The following is a 23,564-nucleotide window of genomic DNA, read 5'->3' as shown; positions in this document are numbered from 1 at the left end:
GTGGCTACTCAACTCCTCAGGTTTCAGTTTGGGGGTTTTGTTCTTAATTGAAACAGTGAGTAATTACTGGAGTTGACTTAATGTTAAAACGTTAAAGGCTGTATGTATTCAGATGTGCATGTTATGTAGAATGTTTTGTAGTATTTTTACATGACTGATAAATTCCTCCCTGTGTAAGAGATAAATGTACAAGAAAAAGTATACCAGATATTTGACATAATATTTCATGACTGTGATGGTCAGTCTCACCACTAATAATGCTTTGCTATACTTTTTAGTATTTCTTTGCACTTAATGCCACTTGAATGAATGTCTGGCTTCAGTTGCCATAACAACTAACTGCCCAATGGGCTTCTGAAACCTGACTCTCCGATCTAACCTTTCACTCTGCCAGCTCACAATATCTTACTTGGCAAGTAGAGGTACGCTGTTGTATGTATTTGTGAGATGGATAGTGTCCACCTTCCTCCTGATCAGTGACCTCAGTAAATTTAGCTTATCTCTAACTTCAGGGGATCAAAGTAGGACTTTCTTCCTTATAGTGTTGTAAGTTACTTATATCTTTACTAGTTTGAGCAACATATAGAGGTTTCACAGACTCACCCTCTACCACTCCCAGACTCTTTGATGCACTGCCACCTTGGTGCATCTTTCCTAATCTGGTGCATATGTCTGGAGACAAACTCCTTCAAACATTACATCAAGGGTCTGTGTCAAGTTGGTTTACTGTGGAATGCCAGAGGAAAATACCAGGCCCTAAAGTGGGCTGAGCTGTGGGAGAAAGTATTTATTTTGAAGCAGATAAGAGATTTTTGTAGCAGAGGTAAATAAGAAATTGTTTCATTTGAATAGCTTTAAAAAAGTAAATTCAAATCCAACTTATTACTCTGCCCTCCGAAGGGGAAGTAAGGGGTATTGTTTGTGGTTCGGTTTGTTTGTTTCTGTGTTTGTTAACACTCTAGCAGCAAAACTATTGGCTGAATTCATACCAGATTGGGTTTATAGATTACCAGTGACCCAGAATAGATGTGATTACATTTTGGGAACAGTAGGTCAAAGTTTAAATTTTTTAATTAATTTTTAAAATCTTTTGTTTTTCCCCCATTTACTTATAATGGGCAAAATTTCACTTGTCTGCAGCAGCAAAACTATTGGTTGAATTTATACCAAATTTGGTTTATATATTGCTAGTGACCCAGAATAGACATGGTTACAGTTTGGGAAAAACAGATAAAAGTTCAAATTTTGTATGAATTTTTAAAATCTTTTTTTTCTCCCGTTTACTTATAATGGGCAAAGTTATAAATGTCTATAAAAACATCCTTTTTGTTTCAATTTACTTCAAACTTGGCATATATATATAGAGAGGCAATTGATATGCTGACATCATCACACTCATAGACATGATGACATCAGATGGATCTATGTCAAAATAAACTACAACATGTGCGAGGGGCGGGGTTTTTTGTGCCTGGAACCACTTGTTTAATTAATGACTTTGTAACTTGTTTTATCATCACAGTGAGATGCTTCTGTTTGTGTCATGTTAATCATACGTTGCAAAGGAAACAGGCCAATGGAGACTGTCTAATGTACACTATTCTGAAAATGATCCATCACCAAACATCTAGTGACATGACACATGGTTAACAGTGATAAGAGTCAATAACTGCGTGTTTATTTTGGCCTGTCTTGTCAGAGTTCTCTAGCTGTTCAGAATTCTGTTTGAAAATAAAAAGTAAGAAGAGGTTGTAACATCTCAAATAATAGAAAACTATAGTAGATAGAAATCTCTGTTTGAATATGTGAATTCCTCAACAGAGTTTATAAAGTGACTTATGAAAACTACCAGTAACCATTGTCACTTCAACAATTACAGTGACACAGACTTTAGGCTCAGTGACGCAGTAAAGCAGTCTCTGACATTCATATATAAGCTGCCTAGTACAGATTGTAACTGACCATCAGCTGTCAGGGGGCACTAGACAGGATCTGAGTACAAAACCTTGTATGGACAAGGTTTACATACCATTTTCAGCCCTTTAGATTACACTCCTCTTTGAAAGAAGTCTTTTTTTGGATGTGGTTCAGCTTTTAGTCTATTTATCTGTCTCCCCATCTCTTCTTATCCAAGATTTTTTTTTCTGCTCTAAAATCCTTCCTACTTTATCTTTTAAAACATACAGTATTGAATTCCATTTATGACGATCATAACATTGTCCAAATTCTATGTAAAGAAACAAAATACACCGGTACTGGAGATGATCTGTATCCCCTCAGGAAACACACTGGAGTCTGTCCAATCAAAATGTAGCATTTTGAGAAGAACAATGGGTTTTACATCCAGTTTCATAATTATCTTAATGTAATTCATTGGGCATCATTTAACACATTAGGTAATACTGTTTATTATAGATTATCAAATAAAATAAACACTATAAGACCGGTTAAGCTTTCACACTTCACCTAAAAATGTTCATCTGTTCCAGTTTAAACTCTAATATCTACTTATGTTATTAATAAGATTGATGTTTCATAACACTCCTTTGGATGAAGTTAACCCCTACCTGTCTGGCTTCCAACCAACAGACACACACAAAAACAAGATGTTTAAAAATTCATCATGTCACTTTTAATTTTACAGTCACAATTATTTTTTTCTTTCCAGTGTCTTAAAACCATAAAAAATAAATATACAATATGTTACAAAACATTTCCAGTGTCTTGGATCAGTAAAAAAAAAAGGACATTTATCAACAGCATTGATTACATGAAGGCAAAACACTGGGATCGAACAGTATGGATGGTACAAAGGCATTGAGAGGGTTTGCTTACACTAGCTGCAAAATGCACTGGAGTTGGGAGCATTTAAACATTTAACTGAGTTTTATTTGCAGTGGCGGAAGACTTCGTATTATACAGAGGAGTTCATATTCAACCGCTGTGGATGATTAAGCCATTTGTGAGTGCAATAGAAACTCACACATGCATTTTTAAGTGATCAAGATCTGATTTTGATATAAAACTCAGTTAAAAGTAAACTGACTCCAACTCTCATGAGCATATTTCATAACTTTGGTAACCAGAAGTGTGATGTACTGGACCAACAGGCAGGTTGGACACTGGAAAAGGCTTCAGATTCATAGTGCTCAGACATACTGTGTTTTTAACAGAGGGGGAATTCCTCTCTGTTCCTTATTATTAAGGTTGTTTTCGGCCCACTGTGTTCATGGACTTACATTCTGTGTCACTCAAACACAACAATCTTGGACACACATTACATGTGCGTAGAGCTCCCAGAAAATATCACCTGAAAGTCTGCTTTAGGCTAATACACTTTGTGTGTGAGTGAATGTGTAAGGCCTCAATCCAGATGAAGATCCAAGATGAAGGCACACGTCAGTGGAACTGATCTCAGTCCATTAAACCAGCACAACGAGATTTTTCCCTACTGGAAAACTGCCCCAACAACAACAGGTAAATGCTTTTAGTTCTGAATCAGTTCTGTTTTGTCCTCACTACAGCTGAAATACAAAATAGATCATATCTTCTTCACCTTTAACAATATCTACATGTTAATTACACTCTAAATGCACTGCACTGAGAGGCTGTAGAAGCCTTTCTCTGAGTTAATAAAAAAGAAAAAGAGCACTTGGTGTGACAAAGCACTGTCAGATATTGACAAGCTGTTTATGTCCCAAAGTCAGTGAGGAGAGGTTGTGTTATGGTCACATGCAGCGTTTATAACATCCAGGAAAAGTTTTCCAACATAAACTCCCCAGTGCTTCAAGGGACTTGTAGTTCTTGAAATCATGGACTACAAGTCGGAGTGTACCAGAATGTATTTGAGCCTGGGTTCATGGACAGTGGTTATAAATATTCTCCATGAGGAAAAAGTGTCCGTAAATGTTCTCCAGCTTTGGACAATGATGGGGACCCCTCACAGATCCCTCATATCCCCCACTGAGGAGCACCATTTTAGGGCTTGCACTGCATTCTGGAGAAATTCTTCATCTTCTGACTCTCTGTCCCCATTTCTATTAGCGGTTTTGGCACACATGGCTCCATTGCACCCTCTCATAGTGCAGTCCAACACAGCATTCCCTTTATTATTTCACACATTTTCACTTTTCTTCTCATTTTCTTGTCTCATGCAGTTTTAAGGTCTGCATTTAATACTGCTTGCAACAGAGGAGGGATGGATGGATAGATCAGGCTTGGAGAAAAAGGTTCTCTGTTTTAACCCAATCTTCAGCACCCGTCCATCTTCAGTTTTCTTATATTTCAGTCCTCTCCTCTTGTCTCTAGTCCTCTGGCAGGTTCCTCTTCTCACAACGGCAAGCTGGTCTGCGTTTTCCTAACAGGTCAGATCGAAGTTTCATTACTGCCACTGTTAATGGTAGAAAGAAGAGGGGGGGGGGGTGCAGGGAAAAAGAGAGGGTTGCAAAAAGAAAGAGGGGAAAAGAGTGACATGCAAGGTAAAAACGAATGCAGGGATGCAGGATGTCATCATGCAGTGTTTGAGCTGGATGATCACAGTTATACATGCTAAATTTAACTATGATTCATGCACAGTGGCATTAGTTGACATTATCATCAACCAATTGATGTTGTTTAGTCACACGGTTAAAAAGTTGCATAAAATTCTGAATCATCTTCAAAGTGATTCAGCATTTATTCCTATTTAAGGTTAATGTTACATGCCAGTGCTCTCTAGAGGACTACATACTCTGAGTCAGACTCGTTGCCTCCGTTGACCGTCCCTGACTTCAAGTGCATGGCCACTCCCCCATTGGTCTCCCGGTAAATGGCAGGTGGCGGTACGACGGGAATCTGCGGCCGCGGGGCGATGGGCGGCTTGATGAGGGAGCTGTTGTCGTGGTTTCCAGGGCGACCTCCATCAGACGTCAGCGAGGATGTCCGGGATGTAGGGGTCATGATGTTGACGGAGGAAAGAGGCGAGGAGGCATTATTGTTGTTGGGGGGAGGGGAGGTGATGGTGGGGGAGTTGTAGTCGCTCAGCTTCTCCCTCAGACGGTTCTTCATGTTCTTGTCGGTAAGCGGGGGCGGGTAGCTTATTTTATTCTTTAGGATACCTGAAGCACATATTTACAGTTAACTGAAGAGCAGCTCAGATAAGATTCGTACAGAACTCAGCTCATTTCTTCATGTTGATATTCTCTTACCCTTTCTCTGTTCTGGCTGGTGGTTGCTGTTGCTGTTAGGTAGACTGGGGGGGGCTGTGTCTTTCGCATTACTGGGTGTCTCTTTGTCTCGCTGTGGGAGCGTATCCCTGTCTTTTTCACCAGTGTGATTGAGCTTGTGTTCTGGATGCAGCTCTACGTTCACCTTGGTTTCCACCCTCAGCCGCTCAGCCCCGCCTGGATCCTCGCTGTCACTGGCAGTGGTGGCCTCTGTTGGCCAATAAGGTTTCACATGATTGGACATTGAATCCACTGCCGCAGGGAAAAAAAAAACACACTTACATTAGTTTTAATGAGACCAATCTTTTTCTATTATCTGGATGGATTTCATTTGGAACTAAACCCCCAGTCGTCTCCTCAATAAATCTGGGATTATACGTACTTTTAGGTGTGCTGTGTGCAGGCTGCCTCTCGTTGTTCCACTTTGGCTTGACGTCAATGTCGTCGTCCTCGCTGTCAGAGGAGTGGGAGGAGGCGTAGGAAGAGCTGTTTTCATCAACTGACAGCTCACTGTCTGAGTCAGAGTCTGATTTGGACAAAGAGAGAAGAGTACAGATACATACAGAGAGGTCAGGCTCCATAATTAATAACTTGTGTAAGGTTTGTTAACTCTTTAAAAAATCCTACACTCACCATCTCCCTTTGTGCCATTTCTGTGGAAAAGAGGGCCATCCAAATCAGTGTGTCCTTTAGCTGTTCCTGAAGAGACACTGGGCTTCTGACCGGATTCTTCCCTAAATAAAATAAGGCCAGATAAAAAAAGGAGAGAAAAGAAAGGAAAAGTAGGAAATATAGAGAGCAGAAAAGAGAGAGAGGAATGAGAAAAGCAGAGAAGCAGAGAATGTCATCTAAAATAAATTCAAGTCCAAACTTGAGGTTTGAGAGAGGAGAGAGAATTTTCCTTTGCAACTTCCCTTAACTATGACAAAAAAATAAGGCAAAGGCATTCAGGTGCACCCGCTTCAGGTTAAAGTGATAAAACAGAATAAAACATGTTTCAAAAATGAATAAATGCATGGTAATTCAAGACCTGTTGCTCAATCTTCTCTTTGACTTCCTCTTCTCTCATTCTACCTGTAGGCGTTTATTCCAGGTTGGATCGAGACATTGACTGGAGGCAAAAAAAACCCACTATAGACTGACTTATGCGATGGTTGATCTACGAGAAACTTCTGGAAGCAGCTGAGTGCATGCCAACAGCTGCAAGGAAGAGGCATGTGTATGTGTGTCTGAAAAACACGTCAAAAGGTACAGTCCATTCTCCTGTCCTTCTCTATCCATCTCCACTCGTCCTCGTCTATTTCACCCCCTTCTGCTCCCGTCTCTCTCCTTTTCCCTTCGTGTCTTGTACAGGCATCACGCCACGCTGCTCCCCTCTGGCATTTTTGCTCTCATTGACCCTGATGTCAGCTCATGTTACCAGGATGACAGGTTTATGAGCTGAAGCGTACAGTCAGACCTATCCTTGATTACTCTTTAAAACACCAGGTATATGTAACACCACTCCATTCTCCACTGAAAACATGCCCGTGATGCTGTCAAATGCACAGCTGTACAAGTGCAGATAAGATTAGTCGGAGATAAAATCCAGATAGTGATAGCACTTGTTGCTCAGGTGTTCTATTCTAAAGCTTTTATCACTGTGTTAACATCGTTAGCTTAGCCAGTGATGCAAAATGAAGCAGCAGTGTTAGGAGAGTAAATTTGACCAAAAATATGACGTGGGCAATTAAGTGTTAATCATTCAAGAAGCAACCTTCAACATCTGTCTGCAGTCAATTATTGTTATAAAAAAATCTGCAAACAAATGTGATACTGGAAAAGTAAATAAATCTAGAAAAGCATGCGAAACATTTGACATGTGATTAGTAACATTTCCTGTGAAACTCAAGCCCAGTATTTTACTTTTGTTTTGCATTTCCTATAAAACTATTGCTAAGAAACTCACATGGTGTTTACAAAAGCTAGAAGTTACAAAATGCATGTTGTATATACCAGGTAGACATACAGGATTTGAGGTAATATGTTCACTGAACCACTTAGGAGTAAAATAAAAAAACCTTGAATTTCCTGATTATTTCTATTTATTTATTTATTTATTTATTTATTTATTTATTTATTCAGGGTGTTCCATAAAATTTGACATGATTTCATCACCTAATAATTTGTTTAAAATTTGTTTGCTCTTTCTGCTTAAAAAAGTGTAATCATTTGTATTGTTCTGCTTGCAGGAATAAACATGCCGTTTACTGCAACAGAAAAGGTGTTCTGTGTACTAAAATACACTCAAATTCAGTCAAATGTGAATGCACGACGTGAATTTGTTAGAACATTTCATAAACAAATGCCAATAGGAAAGCAGATTTAGACATGGCATAAGAAGTTTCAAGAGGAAGGCTCAAAAGGACTCCACGACCAAATTGATGTGTGCCGTATCACAAGCATCGCACACATTGAACATCTGTAATAACTTTAGAACATGATAAAATTACCGTCCCCCCAGAATGTTTTGTTTGAAATTTGTAGAATAAAACATTCTATGTCCAAAATAAATCCTATTAAGTATCATTTCTCCTGACCATGTAGTCACTCTGATATGGACATCTCAAATGATGTCATTTTTTTTGGGACACCCTGCATATAACCTCTAAGAGACTGCCATGTGTATCCTCTTTACTAAAACAGATCCTCCAAACAGTCCAATTTTTGTAAAACATGTTTTAGAGAATATTTTGACAATGTGGCCATTTTGGAGGCTGGGTAGTTTTCTCCTGAAAGTGTCCAACAGTTTTCATCTTGTACTAATGAGCCAGACAAAATGGCTGCAGGAGTACCAAATAATCACAGTACTAATCTGTGTTGTGCATTTTGTGCTTCCAGTGTTCTGAAGCTTAAGTATATCACATCAATATTACATTTGGTTAAACAAACTGAAGCAGCAGCCACACTGTATCCTCAAAGTTATGACTTCATTAAATTACCTCATTACCTCTAGTACTATTTAACATTTTTGTATACATTATATAGTAATGTAACACCACATCATAAAATACTTTATAAGTGAAGTTTTACATGAAAATCTTAACAGTTTAAAAACAGAACACATATGACAACAGCAAAAGAGTAGGAATGGACAATGACATTGCTACGTATTGTGTTCCTTTGCATTCATGAAGAGTTGGGAGCTGCCTTTCTTCATGTAACGTGTGTGATTTTGCAACAACCCTGCGCCATGCACTGGCAAATCGCAGCGTGGTTCATGCAAGCAGATGTCAGGCAGCCATTGTGGGGCAGCATACATGTGTGGTAGAAAAGAAATGACCATCACATTTGGAGAAACTCAGCTACTAGCTTGATACAAAAGGGTAAAAAGGGCAGGGTGACCGGGCTTGTGTGTGTGTGTGTGTGTGTGTGTGTGTGTGTATGTGTGTGTATATGGAGTTTAACATGTGTTAGTATGTGAGTCATTTGATGCACCAGTACACATGCAAGGAAGGGGATAAAAACATGTGCAAAATCATAAGAAAGTGCAGAAAACACACACACACGCATTTGTCACCATCATCATCACCATCATGTTATACAGAAGCAGCCATGCAGTCAGTGCTTGTGTTGTACCTGAGTGCATAAGCCAGGTAGCTGCTGCGGCTCTTGGCTGACCTGAGCGTGCTTTCCAGGGAGACGGTGGACTCGCCAACGCCTGAGCGGTACAGGGGTCCGTCTTCTGCATACGTGTTGTTACAATTGAGAGAGCGCTAAGGATGGAGAGATGAAAACACAGAAGGAGAGAAGTGAAAGATATGTGAGAAATATGACTTTGTTTCATGTCTTTACAGAGACTATAGGATAAATATAAGAAAAACTTAAGAACCATAAGTAACATAAGCACATAAACAGACAAAATGTGACGCAATCTGGTGAAATAATGTGGAAATTAGAATCTGTTTACTCACAGTGAGCAAAGACGCTCTTGTGGTGCTGGACTCATCTGGTACACTCTTCTTTCCTGTGAAGACGTTCTTGAGGTTTTTCCTCACCTCTTTGTTGAAGATTACATGGCAGAAGAAGATGAAGACCCCCTGTGAAAAAACCAAGACAGGGAGTGTGTATTATCAACAGGAAAAACCTTTAAATCTGTCTCGAGCAGTCAGTATCTTGTTCAAAATAGTGAAAAGGGTAAACAAGTGGTTCCAGGCACAACAAACCCCGCCCCTCACACATATTGTAGCTTATTTTGGCATTGATCCAGCTGATGTCATCATGTCTATGCATGTGCTGATGTCAGCATCTCAGTTGCCTCTGTATATGTGGCAAGTTTGAAGTAAGCTGAAACAAAATTGATGTTTTTATAGACATTTGAAATGTCGCCCATTATAAGTAAATGGGAGAAGAAAAAAGATTTTAAAAATTCATTAAAAATTTTAACTCTGACTGACTTTTCCAAAAATGTAACCACATCTATTCTGGGTCACTGACAATCTATAAACCCAACTTGGTTTGAATTTAACCAATAGTTTTGCTGATACAGACATTTGAATTTTTGCCCATTAGAAGTAAATTGGGGGGGGGGGGGATTTTAAAATTCATAAAAAATGTTAACTTTGACCTTCTTTTCTCAAAATGTAATTAGACAAACAAACAAATCAAACCAAAAACAATACCCCTTGCCTCCCCTTCGGGGGGTGGGGTGAAAAGGTGGCTCTTTTGTAGTGGCCACTGAGGTTAAATATAAACTGTTACCTGCAGACAGCTGAAACCAGCAAACAGGTAGTGGAAAGTCATTACATCACTGTTGACCGCCATTAGGCCCAGCATCCAAGTAGCACTGATGAGTAGTAGTAGGAGAAAGGCTATACGCAGAGCAGGACTGAAGAAAAACACATACAGTTAGAGCCACTGAATTCCATGTCACTCCTAAATAACAGTATAAATGACATGAGACATGACTGGAAAACATACATAGCTCCAGATTTCTCCATAGCCTTCTGCCTGCGACCACAGGAAGCCTTCGCAGCCAGAATAAAGATGACTATGTTCACCTTAAGAGAAAAGAAAATGGAGGGTGATGGGTATTTATGTCAGTGTAATATTTAGTAATGATAGTTAGTCAATAGTGAGGTCAGTCACATACCAGTACAACCACAAAGATGGGTCCTGCAAAGCTCCAGATGAGTGTGTCATGGACAGACAGCCAACAGAAATATGGATTCCCATAACCCTGAGGGTCAAGACCAACCGCAAGACCTACAAGAATAAAATATAAACAAAGACCGTTACAATTTTTAGTAGTTTGATTAAAATTATCTTTAGGTGTTTCTATGAAACTGGTCCCTAAAAACAGGACATGGGGGTTAAAAATTCTAACCAGATGTAGACAATTGTTATGAAGCAAGTTTGGAAGCACTATGGGTCTATTTTAAAACTAAATATTTACTGAGATAAAAGAGAAACTATTTTTTCACATTTTTATATTACTTTTATACAAAAATCTGCATGTAACATGGCCAAAAGGACACGAAAATTACACGCTACTATTTTTTGGAATTATTTTTTATTCTCTCACAGGTACATTTTGGGAATCAAACTCATTATGCAAGGCAGAGTGTTTCACAAAAATGGCCACTGTTGCAAAACCACTCACAATTTATTTGTGTTTAAATGGGCAGGTTCTGAATGTAACACCAGTGGACACAATGGGTTACACACAAAACCTGGAATGAGACTGAGATTCATGAAAAACCCACATGTCTGGATTAGAAAAACCACTAGGATCAACACATTTAACACAGTGTCTTTATTTATAGTCTATATAAGACCACTTACAGCCATGTGGCCCAGATCAAATCCATTGACACCTAGGTAGTTTTTCCTGTCCCAATGTTAATCCTATTTTTGGCCCCAATATTTTATTATAAATTCATTTATTTTGGGATGGCTCAGAGCAAGAGTATAATTTTTTTTTTTTGCATTTTTCTGAGGTCATCATTAGGTACATCCTGGGGGGAAATACGTCGAAATTTCTCTTTCATTATTGGGTCTAAAAAAGCTTTAAAAGTCCCAGATACCAAAATAAACCCAGTTTCATAGAAGCACCCCTTCATCTTTTCTGGATCTCTTTTCTCTAAAATTCAATGAAGTCTTCCTGGCATTAGACACTGTGCTACCTAAACATGTCAGTACATCACAAAGCCTTTAATACACTGCGTTCATGTTAAAGTAAATCAGTGGAGTTTCAAAGTCAATATGAAGTGAGTGACAGTCTTGAAAAGGTTGTACTAACTAGAGATAACACATGTTGAAGTCGGAGTTCAAAAGAGACAATAAAATGGGTTATGAAAACAAGTAAACCAAGAACAAATCATTTATGAGTTATAGCCTTGCCAAGACAAGCCTTCCCGGAAAATACAACCCCACATATGAATGAGTGTTATATTTGGACTGTAATCAGATGTTTTGGTCTTATTTTGACACACTGTGGACTTGCAAATAAAGGCTGCATTTTTGTTTTCCTGTCATTATGTCTGTCTTTGCCCCTCTGTCTGTAGTTCAATAAGTTTCCCACGAGGATCACAGCCACTTCAGACAAGACAAGTCGCAGCACGAATGCAGCCTGACAATCTGCCACTGCTCTGCGTCTGAGCTCCGCTGTGTGAATGACTGCACGTCTCACCAGTGATAATCGCAGGTATGCCCCAGCCGATGGCGTAGTAAAACCTCATGTGGCCGTGGTTGATGTTCCTCAGCTCGGTCAGCATGCGGTAGATATGCAGCCCCTCCACGAACATCCAGGCAAAGGTGCACATGTAGAAGTAGTGGAGGAGGATGGCTATCACTGTGCACACGAACTGGAGGGAGATAAGAGGATGATGAGATAAGAGGGAAGAAAAACAAAGAGGAAGAGTCCTCTAAGTACTATATGTCTGCATTTTGAAGGATTTTAGATAAGCAAACAGAAAAGAAGCTTTGTTGAATTTCACACTTTTTCCACTCCATCCTAATTTTACAAGCCTGTAGTAGCCAAAATGTTTGGTCATTTGGCAGACAAAAGGCAAATATTCACTTTATTTGGCCTTTAAAATACGTAAATTACTTGCTTTTTGTGCTTTATGTCACTTCAAACTAAATACACTATATGAATAAAAGCATTAGGACACATTAAATTCAGGTGTTTGAGTGTGAACAGATCACTGAGCTATAAAACAATAACAACTGTCATGATATAACTTTCATATTGTGATAAATGTGACCCTAGTGAGGATAAAGCAGGTTCAGAAGAAAACGATGATGAAGACAATTTTAATAAAGTTCTTATTTCACATCTGTAGCATCATAGTCTGGAACAAAATTCTTAAGAGTTTTTTTTTTTTTACTTCTAAAATTTTTCAGCATTATAATTGTTTTGAATGTTCTACATCCATTTCTGAAATATTTGTCACATTCTGACCATAAATAATCATTTTTAACCATCAATTACAGTCTGGTTTCTTCAACTCTCACTGGGAAAGAAAAATCAGCCTTTAAACTTTAAATAAATATTAATTTTATATTTGTAACTATTGACAACAACCGATATGAACATTTTAATCATAATATGATATTTCATATAAACAGAAATGCAAAGTCTTACAAGCTGTAGGTGTAATGTGTGTTAATATTTTTATCCATATAGTGCACAGGTGGGCCAAATCTGGCCCACCAAAGGCTCCAATCTGGCCCGTGGGATGAGTTTGTGAAATGCAAAAATTACACAGAAGATATTAACAATTAAGGATGTTAAAATCATTTTAGGTCAATTCAATCTAAAGTGGAGCAGAAGAGTAAAATACTATAATAATAAACTATACATATTGAAAACCGCAATTTTTTTTCTTTGTTTTAGTGTAAAAACAAAGTAAAATGACACAAAAATGTTGATGTTTACAGACTTTAACAAAAAATGTGAAAAACCTGAACAAGTATGAACAACCTGAAATGTCTTGAGAGGAAAGTGGAATTTTAAAAACATTCTGAAATTTACTAAATGTTTTGTGTATTTGACACTATTAGGCTTTAATCTGTGGTCTTTTTTTATCACTGCATGTTGTGTCTTATTGTTTTCTGCATATTTATGGTATTTGACTAAACTGTGCTATCTTATAATTTAATCATGCTTTAAGATGCAAAGCACTTTGGTCTTCGTTATTTTGTTGTGAAGCGCTATATGAATAAACTTTGAATGATTGATTGATCGATTTGTAGATCCACTGTGATCTTTAAGTTGTGACGCATATGTATAAATGACAAACTAAGGCGTAATATTGTTAAAATTGCACTTATTTTTCTTAAGAATTTTCACGTTGTTCATATTTGTTCATGTTATATTCAGGTACAGTTCGTAGATGTCAACATTTTCATTGCAGAATTGTACTTTTTTTCACTCAAAAACATAAGAAAAACTTTGGCGTTGACATAATTTATCAGTTCATATCCTATTATATATATTATTTTATTGGTCCGGCCCACTTTATATCATATTAGGCTGTATGTGGCCCCTGAACTAAAATGAATTTGACATCCCTGATATAGTGTATAATTGGACTGAAACAACAAGTGTTTTTATAGTTTTAATTATAGATGATAGATGATGTTTGTGAATAACATACTGTATAGCATACTGAATGCATTAATAATTCCACCCATCCCTCGTGCCTTTGTTTCCTTCCCTCCATTTTTCCATGTCTGTGGAATGCAGTGTGTCAGGGAATGTCCCAGCAGCTGAGATACTATACTTTAGTGATGTTGTGTTTTAGGTGAGGAGATCAGAGAGGAGAGGAGAGCAACTACCTTGACAGGGTTATAAATCATCCTGCATATGGCCTTGGGCACACGCTGACAGCATTCCACTATTCTGACACACACCTACACATGCACGTGCCTAAACAGTACACTGTAGATATGTGCACACGCCGCACACATCTATAAATTCTGACTAATAAAAAAAAAAAAGAAAGAAAGAAATCAGCACAAGAACCTGAAGACAGATTAAACTTTTCTTCTCTTGAGCTTGGCTCTGACACTCAAGTGAAATTCATACGAGAGCAGATAACAGTGATTGTTTAGTCAGCCTCTCCATGCCAGTCAAAACACTGTGAGTCACAGCATTTCTACAGAAGACAATACTCAACAAATGGAAGTGCATGTAGATGAACATGCCCCATGTTTATATCCTGGTTTATGTGTCTGAGCTGCCTGCTCATATTTATAGCTGGAGCAGACGAAAAAAATGCAACGAGACAAACATTTCTATTCACCACCCAACAGTTAGTGATGGATTTCATTTTTTTTTTTTTTTTGCACTCAGGGGTTTTTAATTGGCTACAGAGCAATGCAATACTTGCATGTGATACGCAGCTTCAAAACTAAAGCTGAAATGACTTGACTTAACTTGACTTTACTGATTCGGTACATTCCCAAGTTATAGTCAGAGCCAAAATTTCCATCTGGTTGAGTGTTGGAGATTGGTAGTTAGTATGCCCCACAGTGTTAAAGGTGATGCCCTAATGCTCTTATCTTCAGTCTGTAGACACCTGGTTTAGTCAGACTAGTCAGAACTTACGCATTCATTTGAAGAATATAGACTTTTGAAGGCGACAACCCTGACAAATAATCAACATGCTCAAAATTAAGTCCTAAATCTCGTATAAATTTAACCCTAAAAGACCTCAACAGGTACTGACCCCCAAAAGCATCTGCTGATCTAAAATGTTAAATGACTTTTGAACCACTGATTCTATCAATACGTTCAAATACTTCAGGTGAAATGTAGTTTTTCATCGTTTCAGCGGCATTAGATGTGTCTTATTTAGATGTTCAGAGACTCCATACTGAACATGGAAATATAGTCATGTTCTGCAACATTGATTCACCAATAAAACCATGTAGTTTGACAACTGGCAGCAGTTGTAGATACTTGTTTTTATATTCAGTTAATGATGGGTTTTGCTGAAAAAGTCACATTTCTTCAGTTTTCTCTGTTTTGGTACACAGTGTTGCCCACAAACTTGAAGTAATTTCTCACATTTCTCTTCTTATTCCTATTTCTACACATCAGTAACCACCTTTGACCAGGTCCAATTATTACATACTGGGTCCCAGTTACACTTTATCTATGAATAATAAATGACATTGTCACAAGCATTTCATAAGAAGAGGTAAAAATATTTTATTCCAACTTTATGGGCAACAACCATTGAATTCACTCTAAGTTTTTATGAACGTCTACATGATCAGTAAATAGGAAGACAGAGGAAAATACCAGATTTTTCTCTGAAAAATACAAAATATAGAGGACAATGTTATAATATATGGCGATAACTCACTTTAAAGTTAAATGTAGAAAAAAATAATTTCGAAGTCACCACAGAAGGTCAGATCATTAAGGGTTAAGATGCTAACAAACTGGATATTTATCAACAGTTAAAATCTGTCCTTACACCACCAGTTATCAATAAAACATTGGCTTCAAGCTCTTCTCGAGGTGATCTATCTGGAGTGGTCATCAGCCCGTATTAATAATAATGCTAAGCTTAGAATATTGGAGATGTGAAAAAAAAGCTGCAGAAGATGTTAAGACACTGTTGCCATGACTTTTGAGACTCATCTATGGTAACTTTATATGTCTAGTTTGTAATCCTGATTAATACTCTGTTTATTCAGTTATTTTGATTTTTACTTTATTTGTCAGACGCTCAATACCAGACTGTGTGTCCCACAAGGAGGGGAATAAGGGTGAGAAGGGAGGGGGGTCAGAGGGGTATGTTCTGTGTGTAATGTAGGTGTAGCGTACACGTTGTGTCGTGCAATGTTGAATTTGTTTGTTCTTCCAGTGAAAATTAATAACATCAGTTGACTACAAAAAAAAAATCTGTCCTTATGCAGCCCCTTAAAGACCCACATAGTATCAACTTTACTCCTTCTAAAAGCCAGATTTATCCGTCAATTAACAGATTAATGATGTTTTCCGTACCACAGACATGCAAGAGAAATATCAAGTGAAAACTAAGAGGCTGTTTTGGGAAACCTTTGCCAGGGTCTACCGCCCCGAGGCCTGCTTCTGGAGACAGGTACCAGTCACAGCATGTCTCCACTACTGGGCCAGGATGGGGTATGTACGTGTGTGTCTAAATATCCGTGTCAGCAGACATCAAAGAACTTCTACATCGTTTGATCGTACTGTATTTATGAGGGTGGACATGGCCTGTGACCAACTCCAGAGAATATTAACCAAAAAATAAAATAAAAATAAAGGCTATATAACCTATTTAAGGTTATTCTATAGTTTAACAGTCTAAATTTACAGTATTTTAACCCATAAAGACCCAAACAGCCACTGGTGACCAAAATCATTCACTTATATAAAATGGTCAATACCTGTTGATACATTAATCCTATCAATCCATGTAAATAATTTGTGTAAAATGCAGTTTGTCATCTTTTCATGGTCATCAGATATGACCCATTTGGACATTCAGAGGCTCCGTAGTTACCATGGAAACACTGTCATCATTCAACATCAGTCAACATTGATTCACCAGTAAAACCCATGGAGTTGGATCAATGACAGTGGATGGAAACACTTATTTCATGTTCAGTTAATAATAGATTTTGAAGGAAAAAATAATACTTTTCTTCAGTTTTCTCTGTTTTGGATATAGTAACTGTCAACTTTAATCTGAGCTTTAATGAACATTTACATAATCAGTACATTAAATATAGGAAAATACCTAATTTTCACTTATAAATGTAAAATACAGAGTATAATATTAGAGTAAATGGTGATAAATGAGGCAAGAAAGGTTAAAAATAGAGGAAAAATTCATTTGGGAACTGCCACAAAAGCAGCTCTGGGTCTTTATGGGTTAAACTGATTTCAGTCTCTATACCATTGCAGTCTATACCTTTAACCACTTTTAATTAAGCAGTCATCACCACAGCATCAAAACACATAATCTGTCAAATAAAGACAGACTCTCAGGTAGGCCTTGGCCCGTTAAACCCGGTAAAGCCCCTGTCAACGCAGCATTAGATCAGTGCCTGCAGGCTTGATAAATACTGTTGCATGCCTGGCGGTTTTTAATACAGTAAACACCACAGAGCACTTTATACTGCACCATATTCCACCACTGCATTAGCATCAGAAAAGTACCCACTACTGTAGCCTACACCCTGCTTTCATCTAAACGACCAGGATGTAACTCTGCTCTTATTGAATGTTATATGAGCCACTATGCTTTTAAAATTACAAATAATGCAGCACAGGTTGGATGAACAATGATGTATTATTTGTTTCTTGACTCTCATGTGGTGCAGTAATACTGTTCCAAAGGCAGCTACTGGAGCACCGCACAATGACAGGAAACTAATCAGCACTTGTATCTTGTTTGCTATAACAACCAAAAGTGAAAATTAAAAGGCATGTTTATTTAATATGTATATACTGTAGTTAATTTATAAAAAAAAAATGGACAGCAATCTTTGATATGTACAGCAATTTTGTATTTTGTGCATAGTCAGAATTCAGTCTGATATGTGTAGGATTTTTGAGTTACTTATGGGATCTGACAGGAATTCAGGGTAGGTTGAAGGATGGGATAAGGGGGCGGGAGATTATAAATTAAACTTTATCCCGCTCCTTTTCAAATGTTGGACTTTCTTTTATATAATCCTTTTGTTGTTTGGTTTTAATGCTAATTGGAAATAAATAAACAAACAAACAAACAAAAAAAATACCTATGTGCACATTTGCATTCAAACGGTTATTTTTTATTTACAGTTTACATGTTGATGTAGTCTTAAGAATAGCTTTGAGAGTAATTATTGAATCTGCTTCTGTATTTCACATACTTTTCTGGATTCTGATTGTTTACACAGTTATTCTTGATTGGCTATAGTCAGAACTCAGGAAGTGAGTAAGTAGTGGAAATGAAGTGAGTGTATAGACATAGCATCTGAAGTTAGTCTCCTTTAAGCTGATTCTTCCAAGCTAGTATGTTGACTCATGGGGATCCACGGGTTCTAGATGTAGTAGTTTTTATGCTGTTGTGTATTTGTGCATGCTGTACCACATTTGTCCAGCAGTCACCGCCAAAGCATTCTGGCCATAGTAATGTGATTATAAGGCTATTGTATGCCAAAATTACTAATATCTCCCAATATATTAGTCCTATCAACTTGCCGTTTTCGCTAGTCTCTTCCTTAACCAAAAATACATAAGTATGCCAAACTGCAGCAGTCAGCTCTGTACGGATTTTGTGTGAATCCCCGGACACACATATGCATGCACACAGAGGCCACTTGGCTTTTATAATATAGCTAGGAACAACTCACCATCTACACTGAACCCTCACACAACACTTTTACCATTGATTATAGATCTGTTATCTTGATGTCACAATAAAAACTAGGTGATAAGCCTGCATCAGACTAAGAAATGGGCTAGCGTTTAAACCCTGTGGCTGTGTAAAGAATACAAAAACATGTTACACAATGTAAACATATTAATCTGCCTTAATATAGCTTTAGAGGCATTAGCGTTTCCAATTTGGACAGAGCCAAACCCAAGTTACTGTCTTCCATGTCCAGTCTTTACACTAGGGTAGGTTTCATACTTCAGTATGAAGGACTGACACAGACAGATGTGACAGAGGTGACAGTTGATTAAATATAACACTTCACTATGTGGCCAGTGGGACTTGATTCTAAAACAGAACTCAGAGCTGATGCTACTTAACTACAGTGTACTAGAGCTACTATGCATGAAATACGACAGATTATGTTAAGGAGGATTCAGAACTCACTATGTTGTCGGTCTGATTAATGCCCAACAGGAAGACAAGTTCAGAGAAGAAGAGTCCTGCCACCAGGTTTCTGTGGATGGCGTGGAGGTTGGAGCGGAGTCGATGCAAGAGGCACAAAAGGATGAAGGTGATGAGGAGGAGGAACAGTGACACCGAAACCGTGGCGTAGGTAACTATCTTCAGGGGGAGAACATCGCCGTGCTATGGAGAGGGATTAGAGGACGATGAGTGAAAAGTCAAGGAGACAAGTACAGACAATATCAAGCTGCATTAAGTGTTTTCTTCGGTGAAATGACAGAGGTATTACCTCTCTCTTGGAGATATCCATCAGCACAGCAAAGCTGGTCAGGTGGTTACACTGGCAGCTGATGTGGGTGCTGTTCCTATTGAGGAGCTCACAGCCTTTAGAAGACCAGCCACCTGTTCCACCAATCCTAAACATGACACAACAGATGTTAGTGATATACAGAAGGTGTTTAAAGAAGTTCATCTGCATCTGAGCTACTTAACGTTACAACGTGTCTATGCACAGGTCTGTAAAGTGTTGGATGTAGAGGACTCATCACTCACGCAAGGGAGTGGTTCCAAAATACACAGACGGGTTTGGTCCTCTCCTCCGTCTCCAGCAGAGTGTACTCCAGGGTGATGGGGGGGTCCAGGGTGGACGGAAGAGGAGGACCCTCACTGTGCACTGTTGCACTGACTATGGCTGAGTTTATCACTGGGCGGTTGGGGACCCTAAAAACCCACAATAAAACAAGTTCAAGTTTTATAAAGGTTTGTTAACTTTGCAACCATTTGTTCTCAGGCAGATATTTTTAAATTGTCATCTACAATAGACTATATTTATGCACATTTCCTTTCTTTTCCCTATTTCTTTTTCCATATTTTTCCAAATCCACTTGTATTAGTCTTTGGTCCATTTATTTGTGTATTTGGACCCTAATAGTTCATAAAGTTTGAATTTGAACCCTCCAGGTGCTGTAAAGCTATATTTATATTTATTCAGGCAAAAATCCAGTGGATTTCTACAACCCTTTTTATATCCTTCTTAATTTGTTACATCACGACATTTGCACATATTAGGTCAAGACTTCCGACAAAAATTTCTCAGAGTACGACATAATTGTTTATCAGCAGCAGTGGTTGTAGTAAAAACTGAAAATATGTCCAAACTTGTAGCTGATTACCTAAAATGTTCAGTTGTTGGTTGTATTAATGAACACAAGTGGTTGAACAGAATGGAACAACCTGGAGGGGGTGGGGTGTGAAGTAGCTCATTTGCATTTAAAGGGCCAGTGCTCAAAACAATCTTTCTGGTGTCATTACTCAAAAATAGTGTTGAAGATGTTGAAGAAGTTTATGTAGACCACAGGGAAATGTTTTAAAATGAATAATTCCATTTTTTAAAAAAAAGCTAAATATCACTCCTTTAAGTCAATACGTCCTTCTTATCTAGGAAACACATTTTTGGTAACTTGCCTAGATATAAGTTTATAGGCCAATGTGGGCATTCAGAGTTAAATATTTTGACATGTGGTCATATTTAGATACATACTGCCCTGTGATTTAGCGTTAGATGTTTATATAGCTCTGTGATTATGCACACCGTGGTATGCACACTAAAGTTGTGAGGGTTCACACAGAGTGCATTCCTTTCTCACTGTTAAACGTCATTCTCTATTTTTGAGGCTATGCTTTTAAGGATCATAAATTTGACTCAGCTGCATGTTATCATTTAATTTAGCAAAGCATGGGAAAATGGTGATTTCATTCTCCTCTGGTCACTCATAAAAAATGATTATAGGTTAACATAAAATGGTGTTTTCTGATTCAAAGCCCTAAATTTAGTCGATTTATACAGTATAAAGAGACTAATGTAAATGTCGGTACCTGAGACTCCTGCGGTCAGGGTCGTATCTTTCTGGAAGAAGCTTCGCCAGTGACTTGTAGACTATCACCACAGCAACGGGCAGAGGAGGAGGGGGCTCAAGGTGGCGCCGTCTTCTGTCAGATACCGTATGGTCTTCCTCTTGTGGAGGGTCAGTCTGGGCTGCAGGAGCAGGAGTGGGCTCAGCTGAACACAACAGAAGTAGAGCAGAGAGAGAAATAAGCAAAAGACCGTTTTCTATCTGTCCACGCAGCTCAAAAAGGAAATCCTTTCAGCGTCCCTACCTTTGTGGCTTTGAGTGTGGAGGTTGAACTGGGGGAAATGGACGGAAGAGCTGAGCTCTTTAGGGAAAGTCTCCTGGATATCCTGGAAACGAGGGAATGTCGCTCTCTCTGGGTCTGACATATCCAGGTAGTCCACTGTTAGGACTGTGGGATAGATGAACAGGAAGTGGAGGAAAAGACAAAAAGGAAAAGGATAAGGACGGTGGAGAGTATGCCATTATGTTGTCATAATTTTAGCTTCTTTTCTTACTCATGTTGTCGGTGACGACGGTGAAAGGCTTCAGGTAGGTTTTCCTGACGTTCTGTGCCAGTGTGTTGGTGTACTCCTCGAAGTTGTGGAGAAGATGCGCCGTACCCCCCTCTGTCTTCTGGATCTGCTCCCAGTGGTCCTTAGTGTCTGGATCCAGGATGGCACTGCCTGCTCGCACCAAGTTCTAAGACAAAATAGGCAATGTAAAGTCATACCATTGTACAGTACACAAAGTGAATTTGTCATTCATTCATTCCTTTATTCTGAGCGAGTAAGTATTTACAACACAAATGACCTGCATACAACAGTATCTGATAATACAAATACAATCAACAGAATATATGCAGGTACAATATTTCAAACACATTCATTTATGGTCAAAACGGAGGGGGAGGAAGAAAACTTATTTAATCCCACCCCCCTTTCTCATCAAAAACTTAACATATTTTCAAGTATTCACTCCAGTTTTTAAACTTCAAAGCAAGACAATGAACAAATAGGCCTATACCAAATTATAATAAAGTCATTCAACAGTATTTACATAATTTAACCTAAATATGTGTGAAAAACAGAAACAAAGTACATTCAAAGTGGTGTAACCAGGGGTAACAGTTACCCATTAATTTACATAATAATAATAATAATAATAATAATAATAATAATAACAATAATTACAAAGCAGTGATGGTTAAAAAAAAAAAAAAAAAAAACTACAATAGCCCTACTGGTAAAGGAAAGCACATACCAGCAATTATGACCAAAAGGCAATAAAATGGTGGTAAAATGTCTGTGTAGGTCAGTGGTTCCCAACCTTTTTTGGCTCGTGACCCCATTTTAACATCACAAATTTCTGGTGACCCCCGACATTCAAAACAGAGAGTGTTTTTTTTTTTGTTTTTTTGCTAAAATTAATTTGTTTTTGATCATGTAATAGTTTGCTATACTATGTTGCAAATAAATGTTAATTTTAGATGACATTTAGTCTATATAATGTATATTATTATGGACGGAGGCAGAAAAGCCAGGTGTAGATTACTGCACAAAGTGAGGATTTGATTTTCCTTGGTCAGGATATGTACAGTCAGTCCAGCTTGGATTTACAAGGCTGACAATTAATACTGAACAAACAATAACTCAAACTATGAGCTATGAAAGAGCTGCAGCATCTGAAACTGACCACAATGAACATTTAAAGATAAACAGTACCACAGTGCTTCAGTTTCAGACTCACAGTTTGTCATGTCTTTATGTATTGTGATTGTCTCTGTCAACTCAACATATATTTTCTATTAGTAAGGGTTTTTGTTGTTGTTTTTTTTTTTTTTTTTAATCAAAAACTAGAAATTTCAGGTGACCCTATTTGAATTCCAGGTGCCCCCACGTGGGGTCCCGACCCCAAGGTTGAAAAACACTGGTGTGGGTTCTCATTTGCCCAGGTCATCATTCTTCTTGGTAGTTCTTCTCGGTGGTTTAGCTAAACCAGCCCAGTTGAACTGAGAAGAACTACCAAGAAAAATGGTGGTGATGTTAATGAGTAAGTTAAAGATCCATTTGTCCTGGTGGTTTTCTGTCGTACCTCGTTAAACTCTGCGTCCCTGGTGGCGGTGAGGTCAAACCCGGCCTGCTGGCTCTCATATTGCAGCACGCGATTCAGTAGCTGGGCGGCTGTCTTCACATCGTTGCCATAGTATTTCTGGGTGTTGTTGGTGGCGCTGTGAAGCATACGCACAATGGTCTTGGAGCGCTCGGTGTCCATCCTCGATGAGTTACGACGCAGATCCTCATTCTGCAAGAACAAGAAAGAGCAGGTCAAGGCAAGAGAAAACTGAGCAGGCGCGATGTAACAGAACAGAAACTGGTCAAACCTGGGATTAGTAAGACTTTGAGAAGTTCAAGCCTGAAGTATTATGTTCAGGTTCAAACACAATTGGTGCAATTCAGTACTTATATACCACAAACTCTATCAAATTACACTTCGCTGAAAACGTGCTTATAGTCCTACAAGTACAAGTAATTATTATTAACAGGAACCCATTCAAAAACCACAGGAAACCATAAAAAATACAAATAGAGTCTTAAAACTTTACAATTGTGAAAAAA

General features: G+C 38.2%; 1 protein-coding gene across 5 annotated transcripts in view; it reads right to left on the bottom strand.

Moving 5' to 3' along the window:
* Positions 1-2,609: 2,609 nt before the first annotated feature.
* Positions 2,610-23,564, bottom strand: part of celsr1a (cadherin EGF LAG seven-pass G-type receptor 1a) — a 134,253-nt gene continuing 113,298 nt past the window's right edge. Inside the window, exons 20-37 of one of the 5 annotated variants that reach the window (XM_030149358.1) lie at positions 23,041-23,250; positions 21,465-21,648; positions 21,215-21,358; positions 20,933-21,116; positions 19,610-19,777; positions 19,347-19,473; positions 19,040-19,240; positions 11,875-12,049; positions 10,336-10,448; positions 10,164-10,243; positions 9,945-10,071; positions 9,158-9,283; positions 8,823-8,959; positions 5,838-5,938; positions 5,587-5,730; positions 5,187-5,456; positions 4,730-5,096; positions 2,610-4,390 (exon numbers count right to left, since the gene is read on the bottom strand). In XM_030149358.1, coding sequence (XP_030005218.1) covers positions 4,366-4,390; positions 4,730-5,096; positions 5,187-5,456; positions 5,587-5,730; positions 5,838-5,938; positions 8,823-8,959; positions 9,158-9,283; positions 9,945-10,071; positions 10,164-10,243; positions 10,336-10,448; positions 11,875-12,049; positions 19,040-19,240; positions 19,347-19,473; positions 19,610-19,777; positions 20,933-21,116; positions 21,215-21,358; positions 21,465-21,648; positions 23,041-23,250 — 2,883 coding nt within the window. In that variant the 3' untranslated portion in view covers positions 2,610-4,365. The remainder of the gene's footprint in view (positions 4,391-4,729; positions 5,097-5,186; positions 5,457-5,586; positions 5,731-5,837; positions 5,939-8,822; positions 8,960-9,157; positions 9,284-9,944; positions 10,072-10,163; positions 10,244-10,335; positions 10,449-11,874; positions 12,050-19,039; positions 19,241-19,346; positions 19,474-19,609; positions 19,778-20,932; positions 21,117-21,214; positions 21,359-21,464; positions 21,649-23,040; positions 23,251-23,564) is intronic. The other 4 variants (XM_030149357.1, XM_030149360.1, XM_030149359.1 and 1 more) reach the window with 4 other exon arrangements.

This window comes from Sphaeramia orbicularis, chromosome 12, assembly GCF_902148855.1.
Source record: "Sphaeramia orbicularis chromosome 12, fSphaOr1.1, whole genome shotgun sequence".
In the NCBI taxonomy this organism is placed as follows: domain Eukaryota; kingdom Metazoa; phylum Chordata; class Actinopteri; order Kurtiformes; family Apogonidae; genus Sphaeramia; species Sphaeramia orbicularis.
Note: the sequence above shows the minus strand (reverse complement) of the source record. Positions and strands in the feature narration are given on the sequence as shown.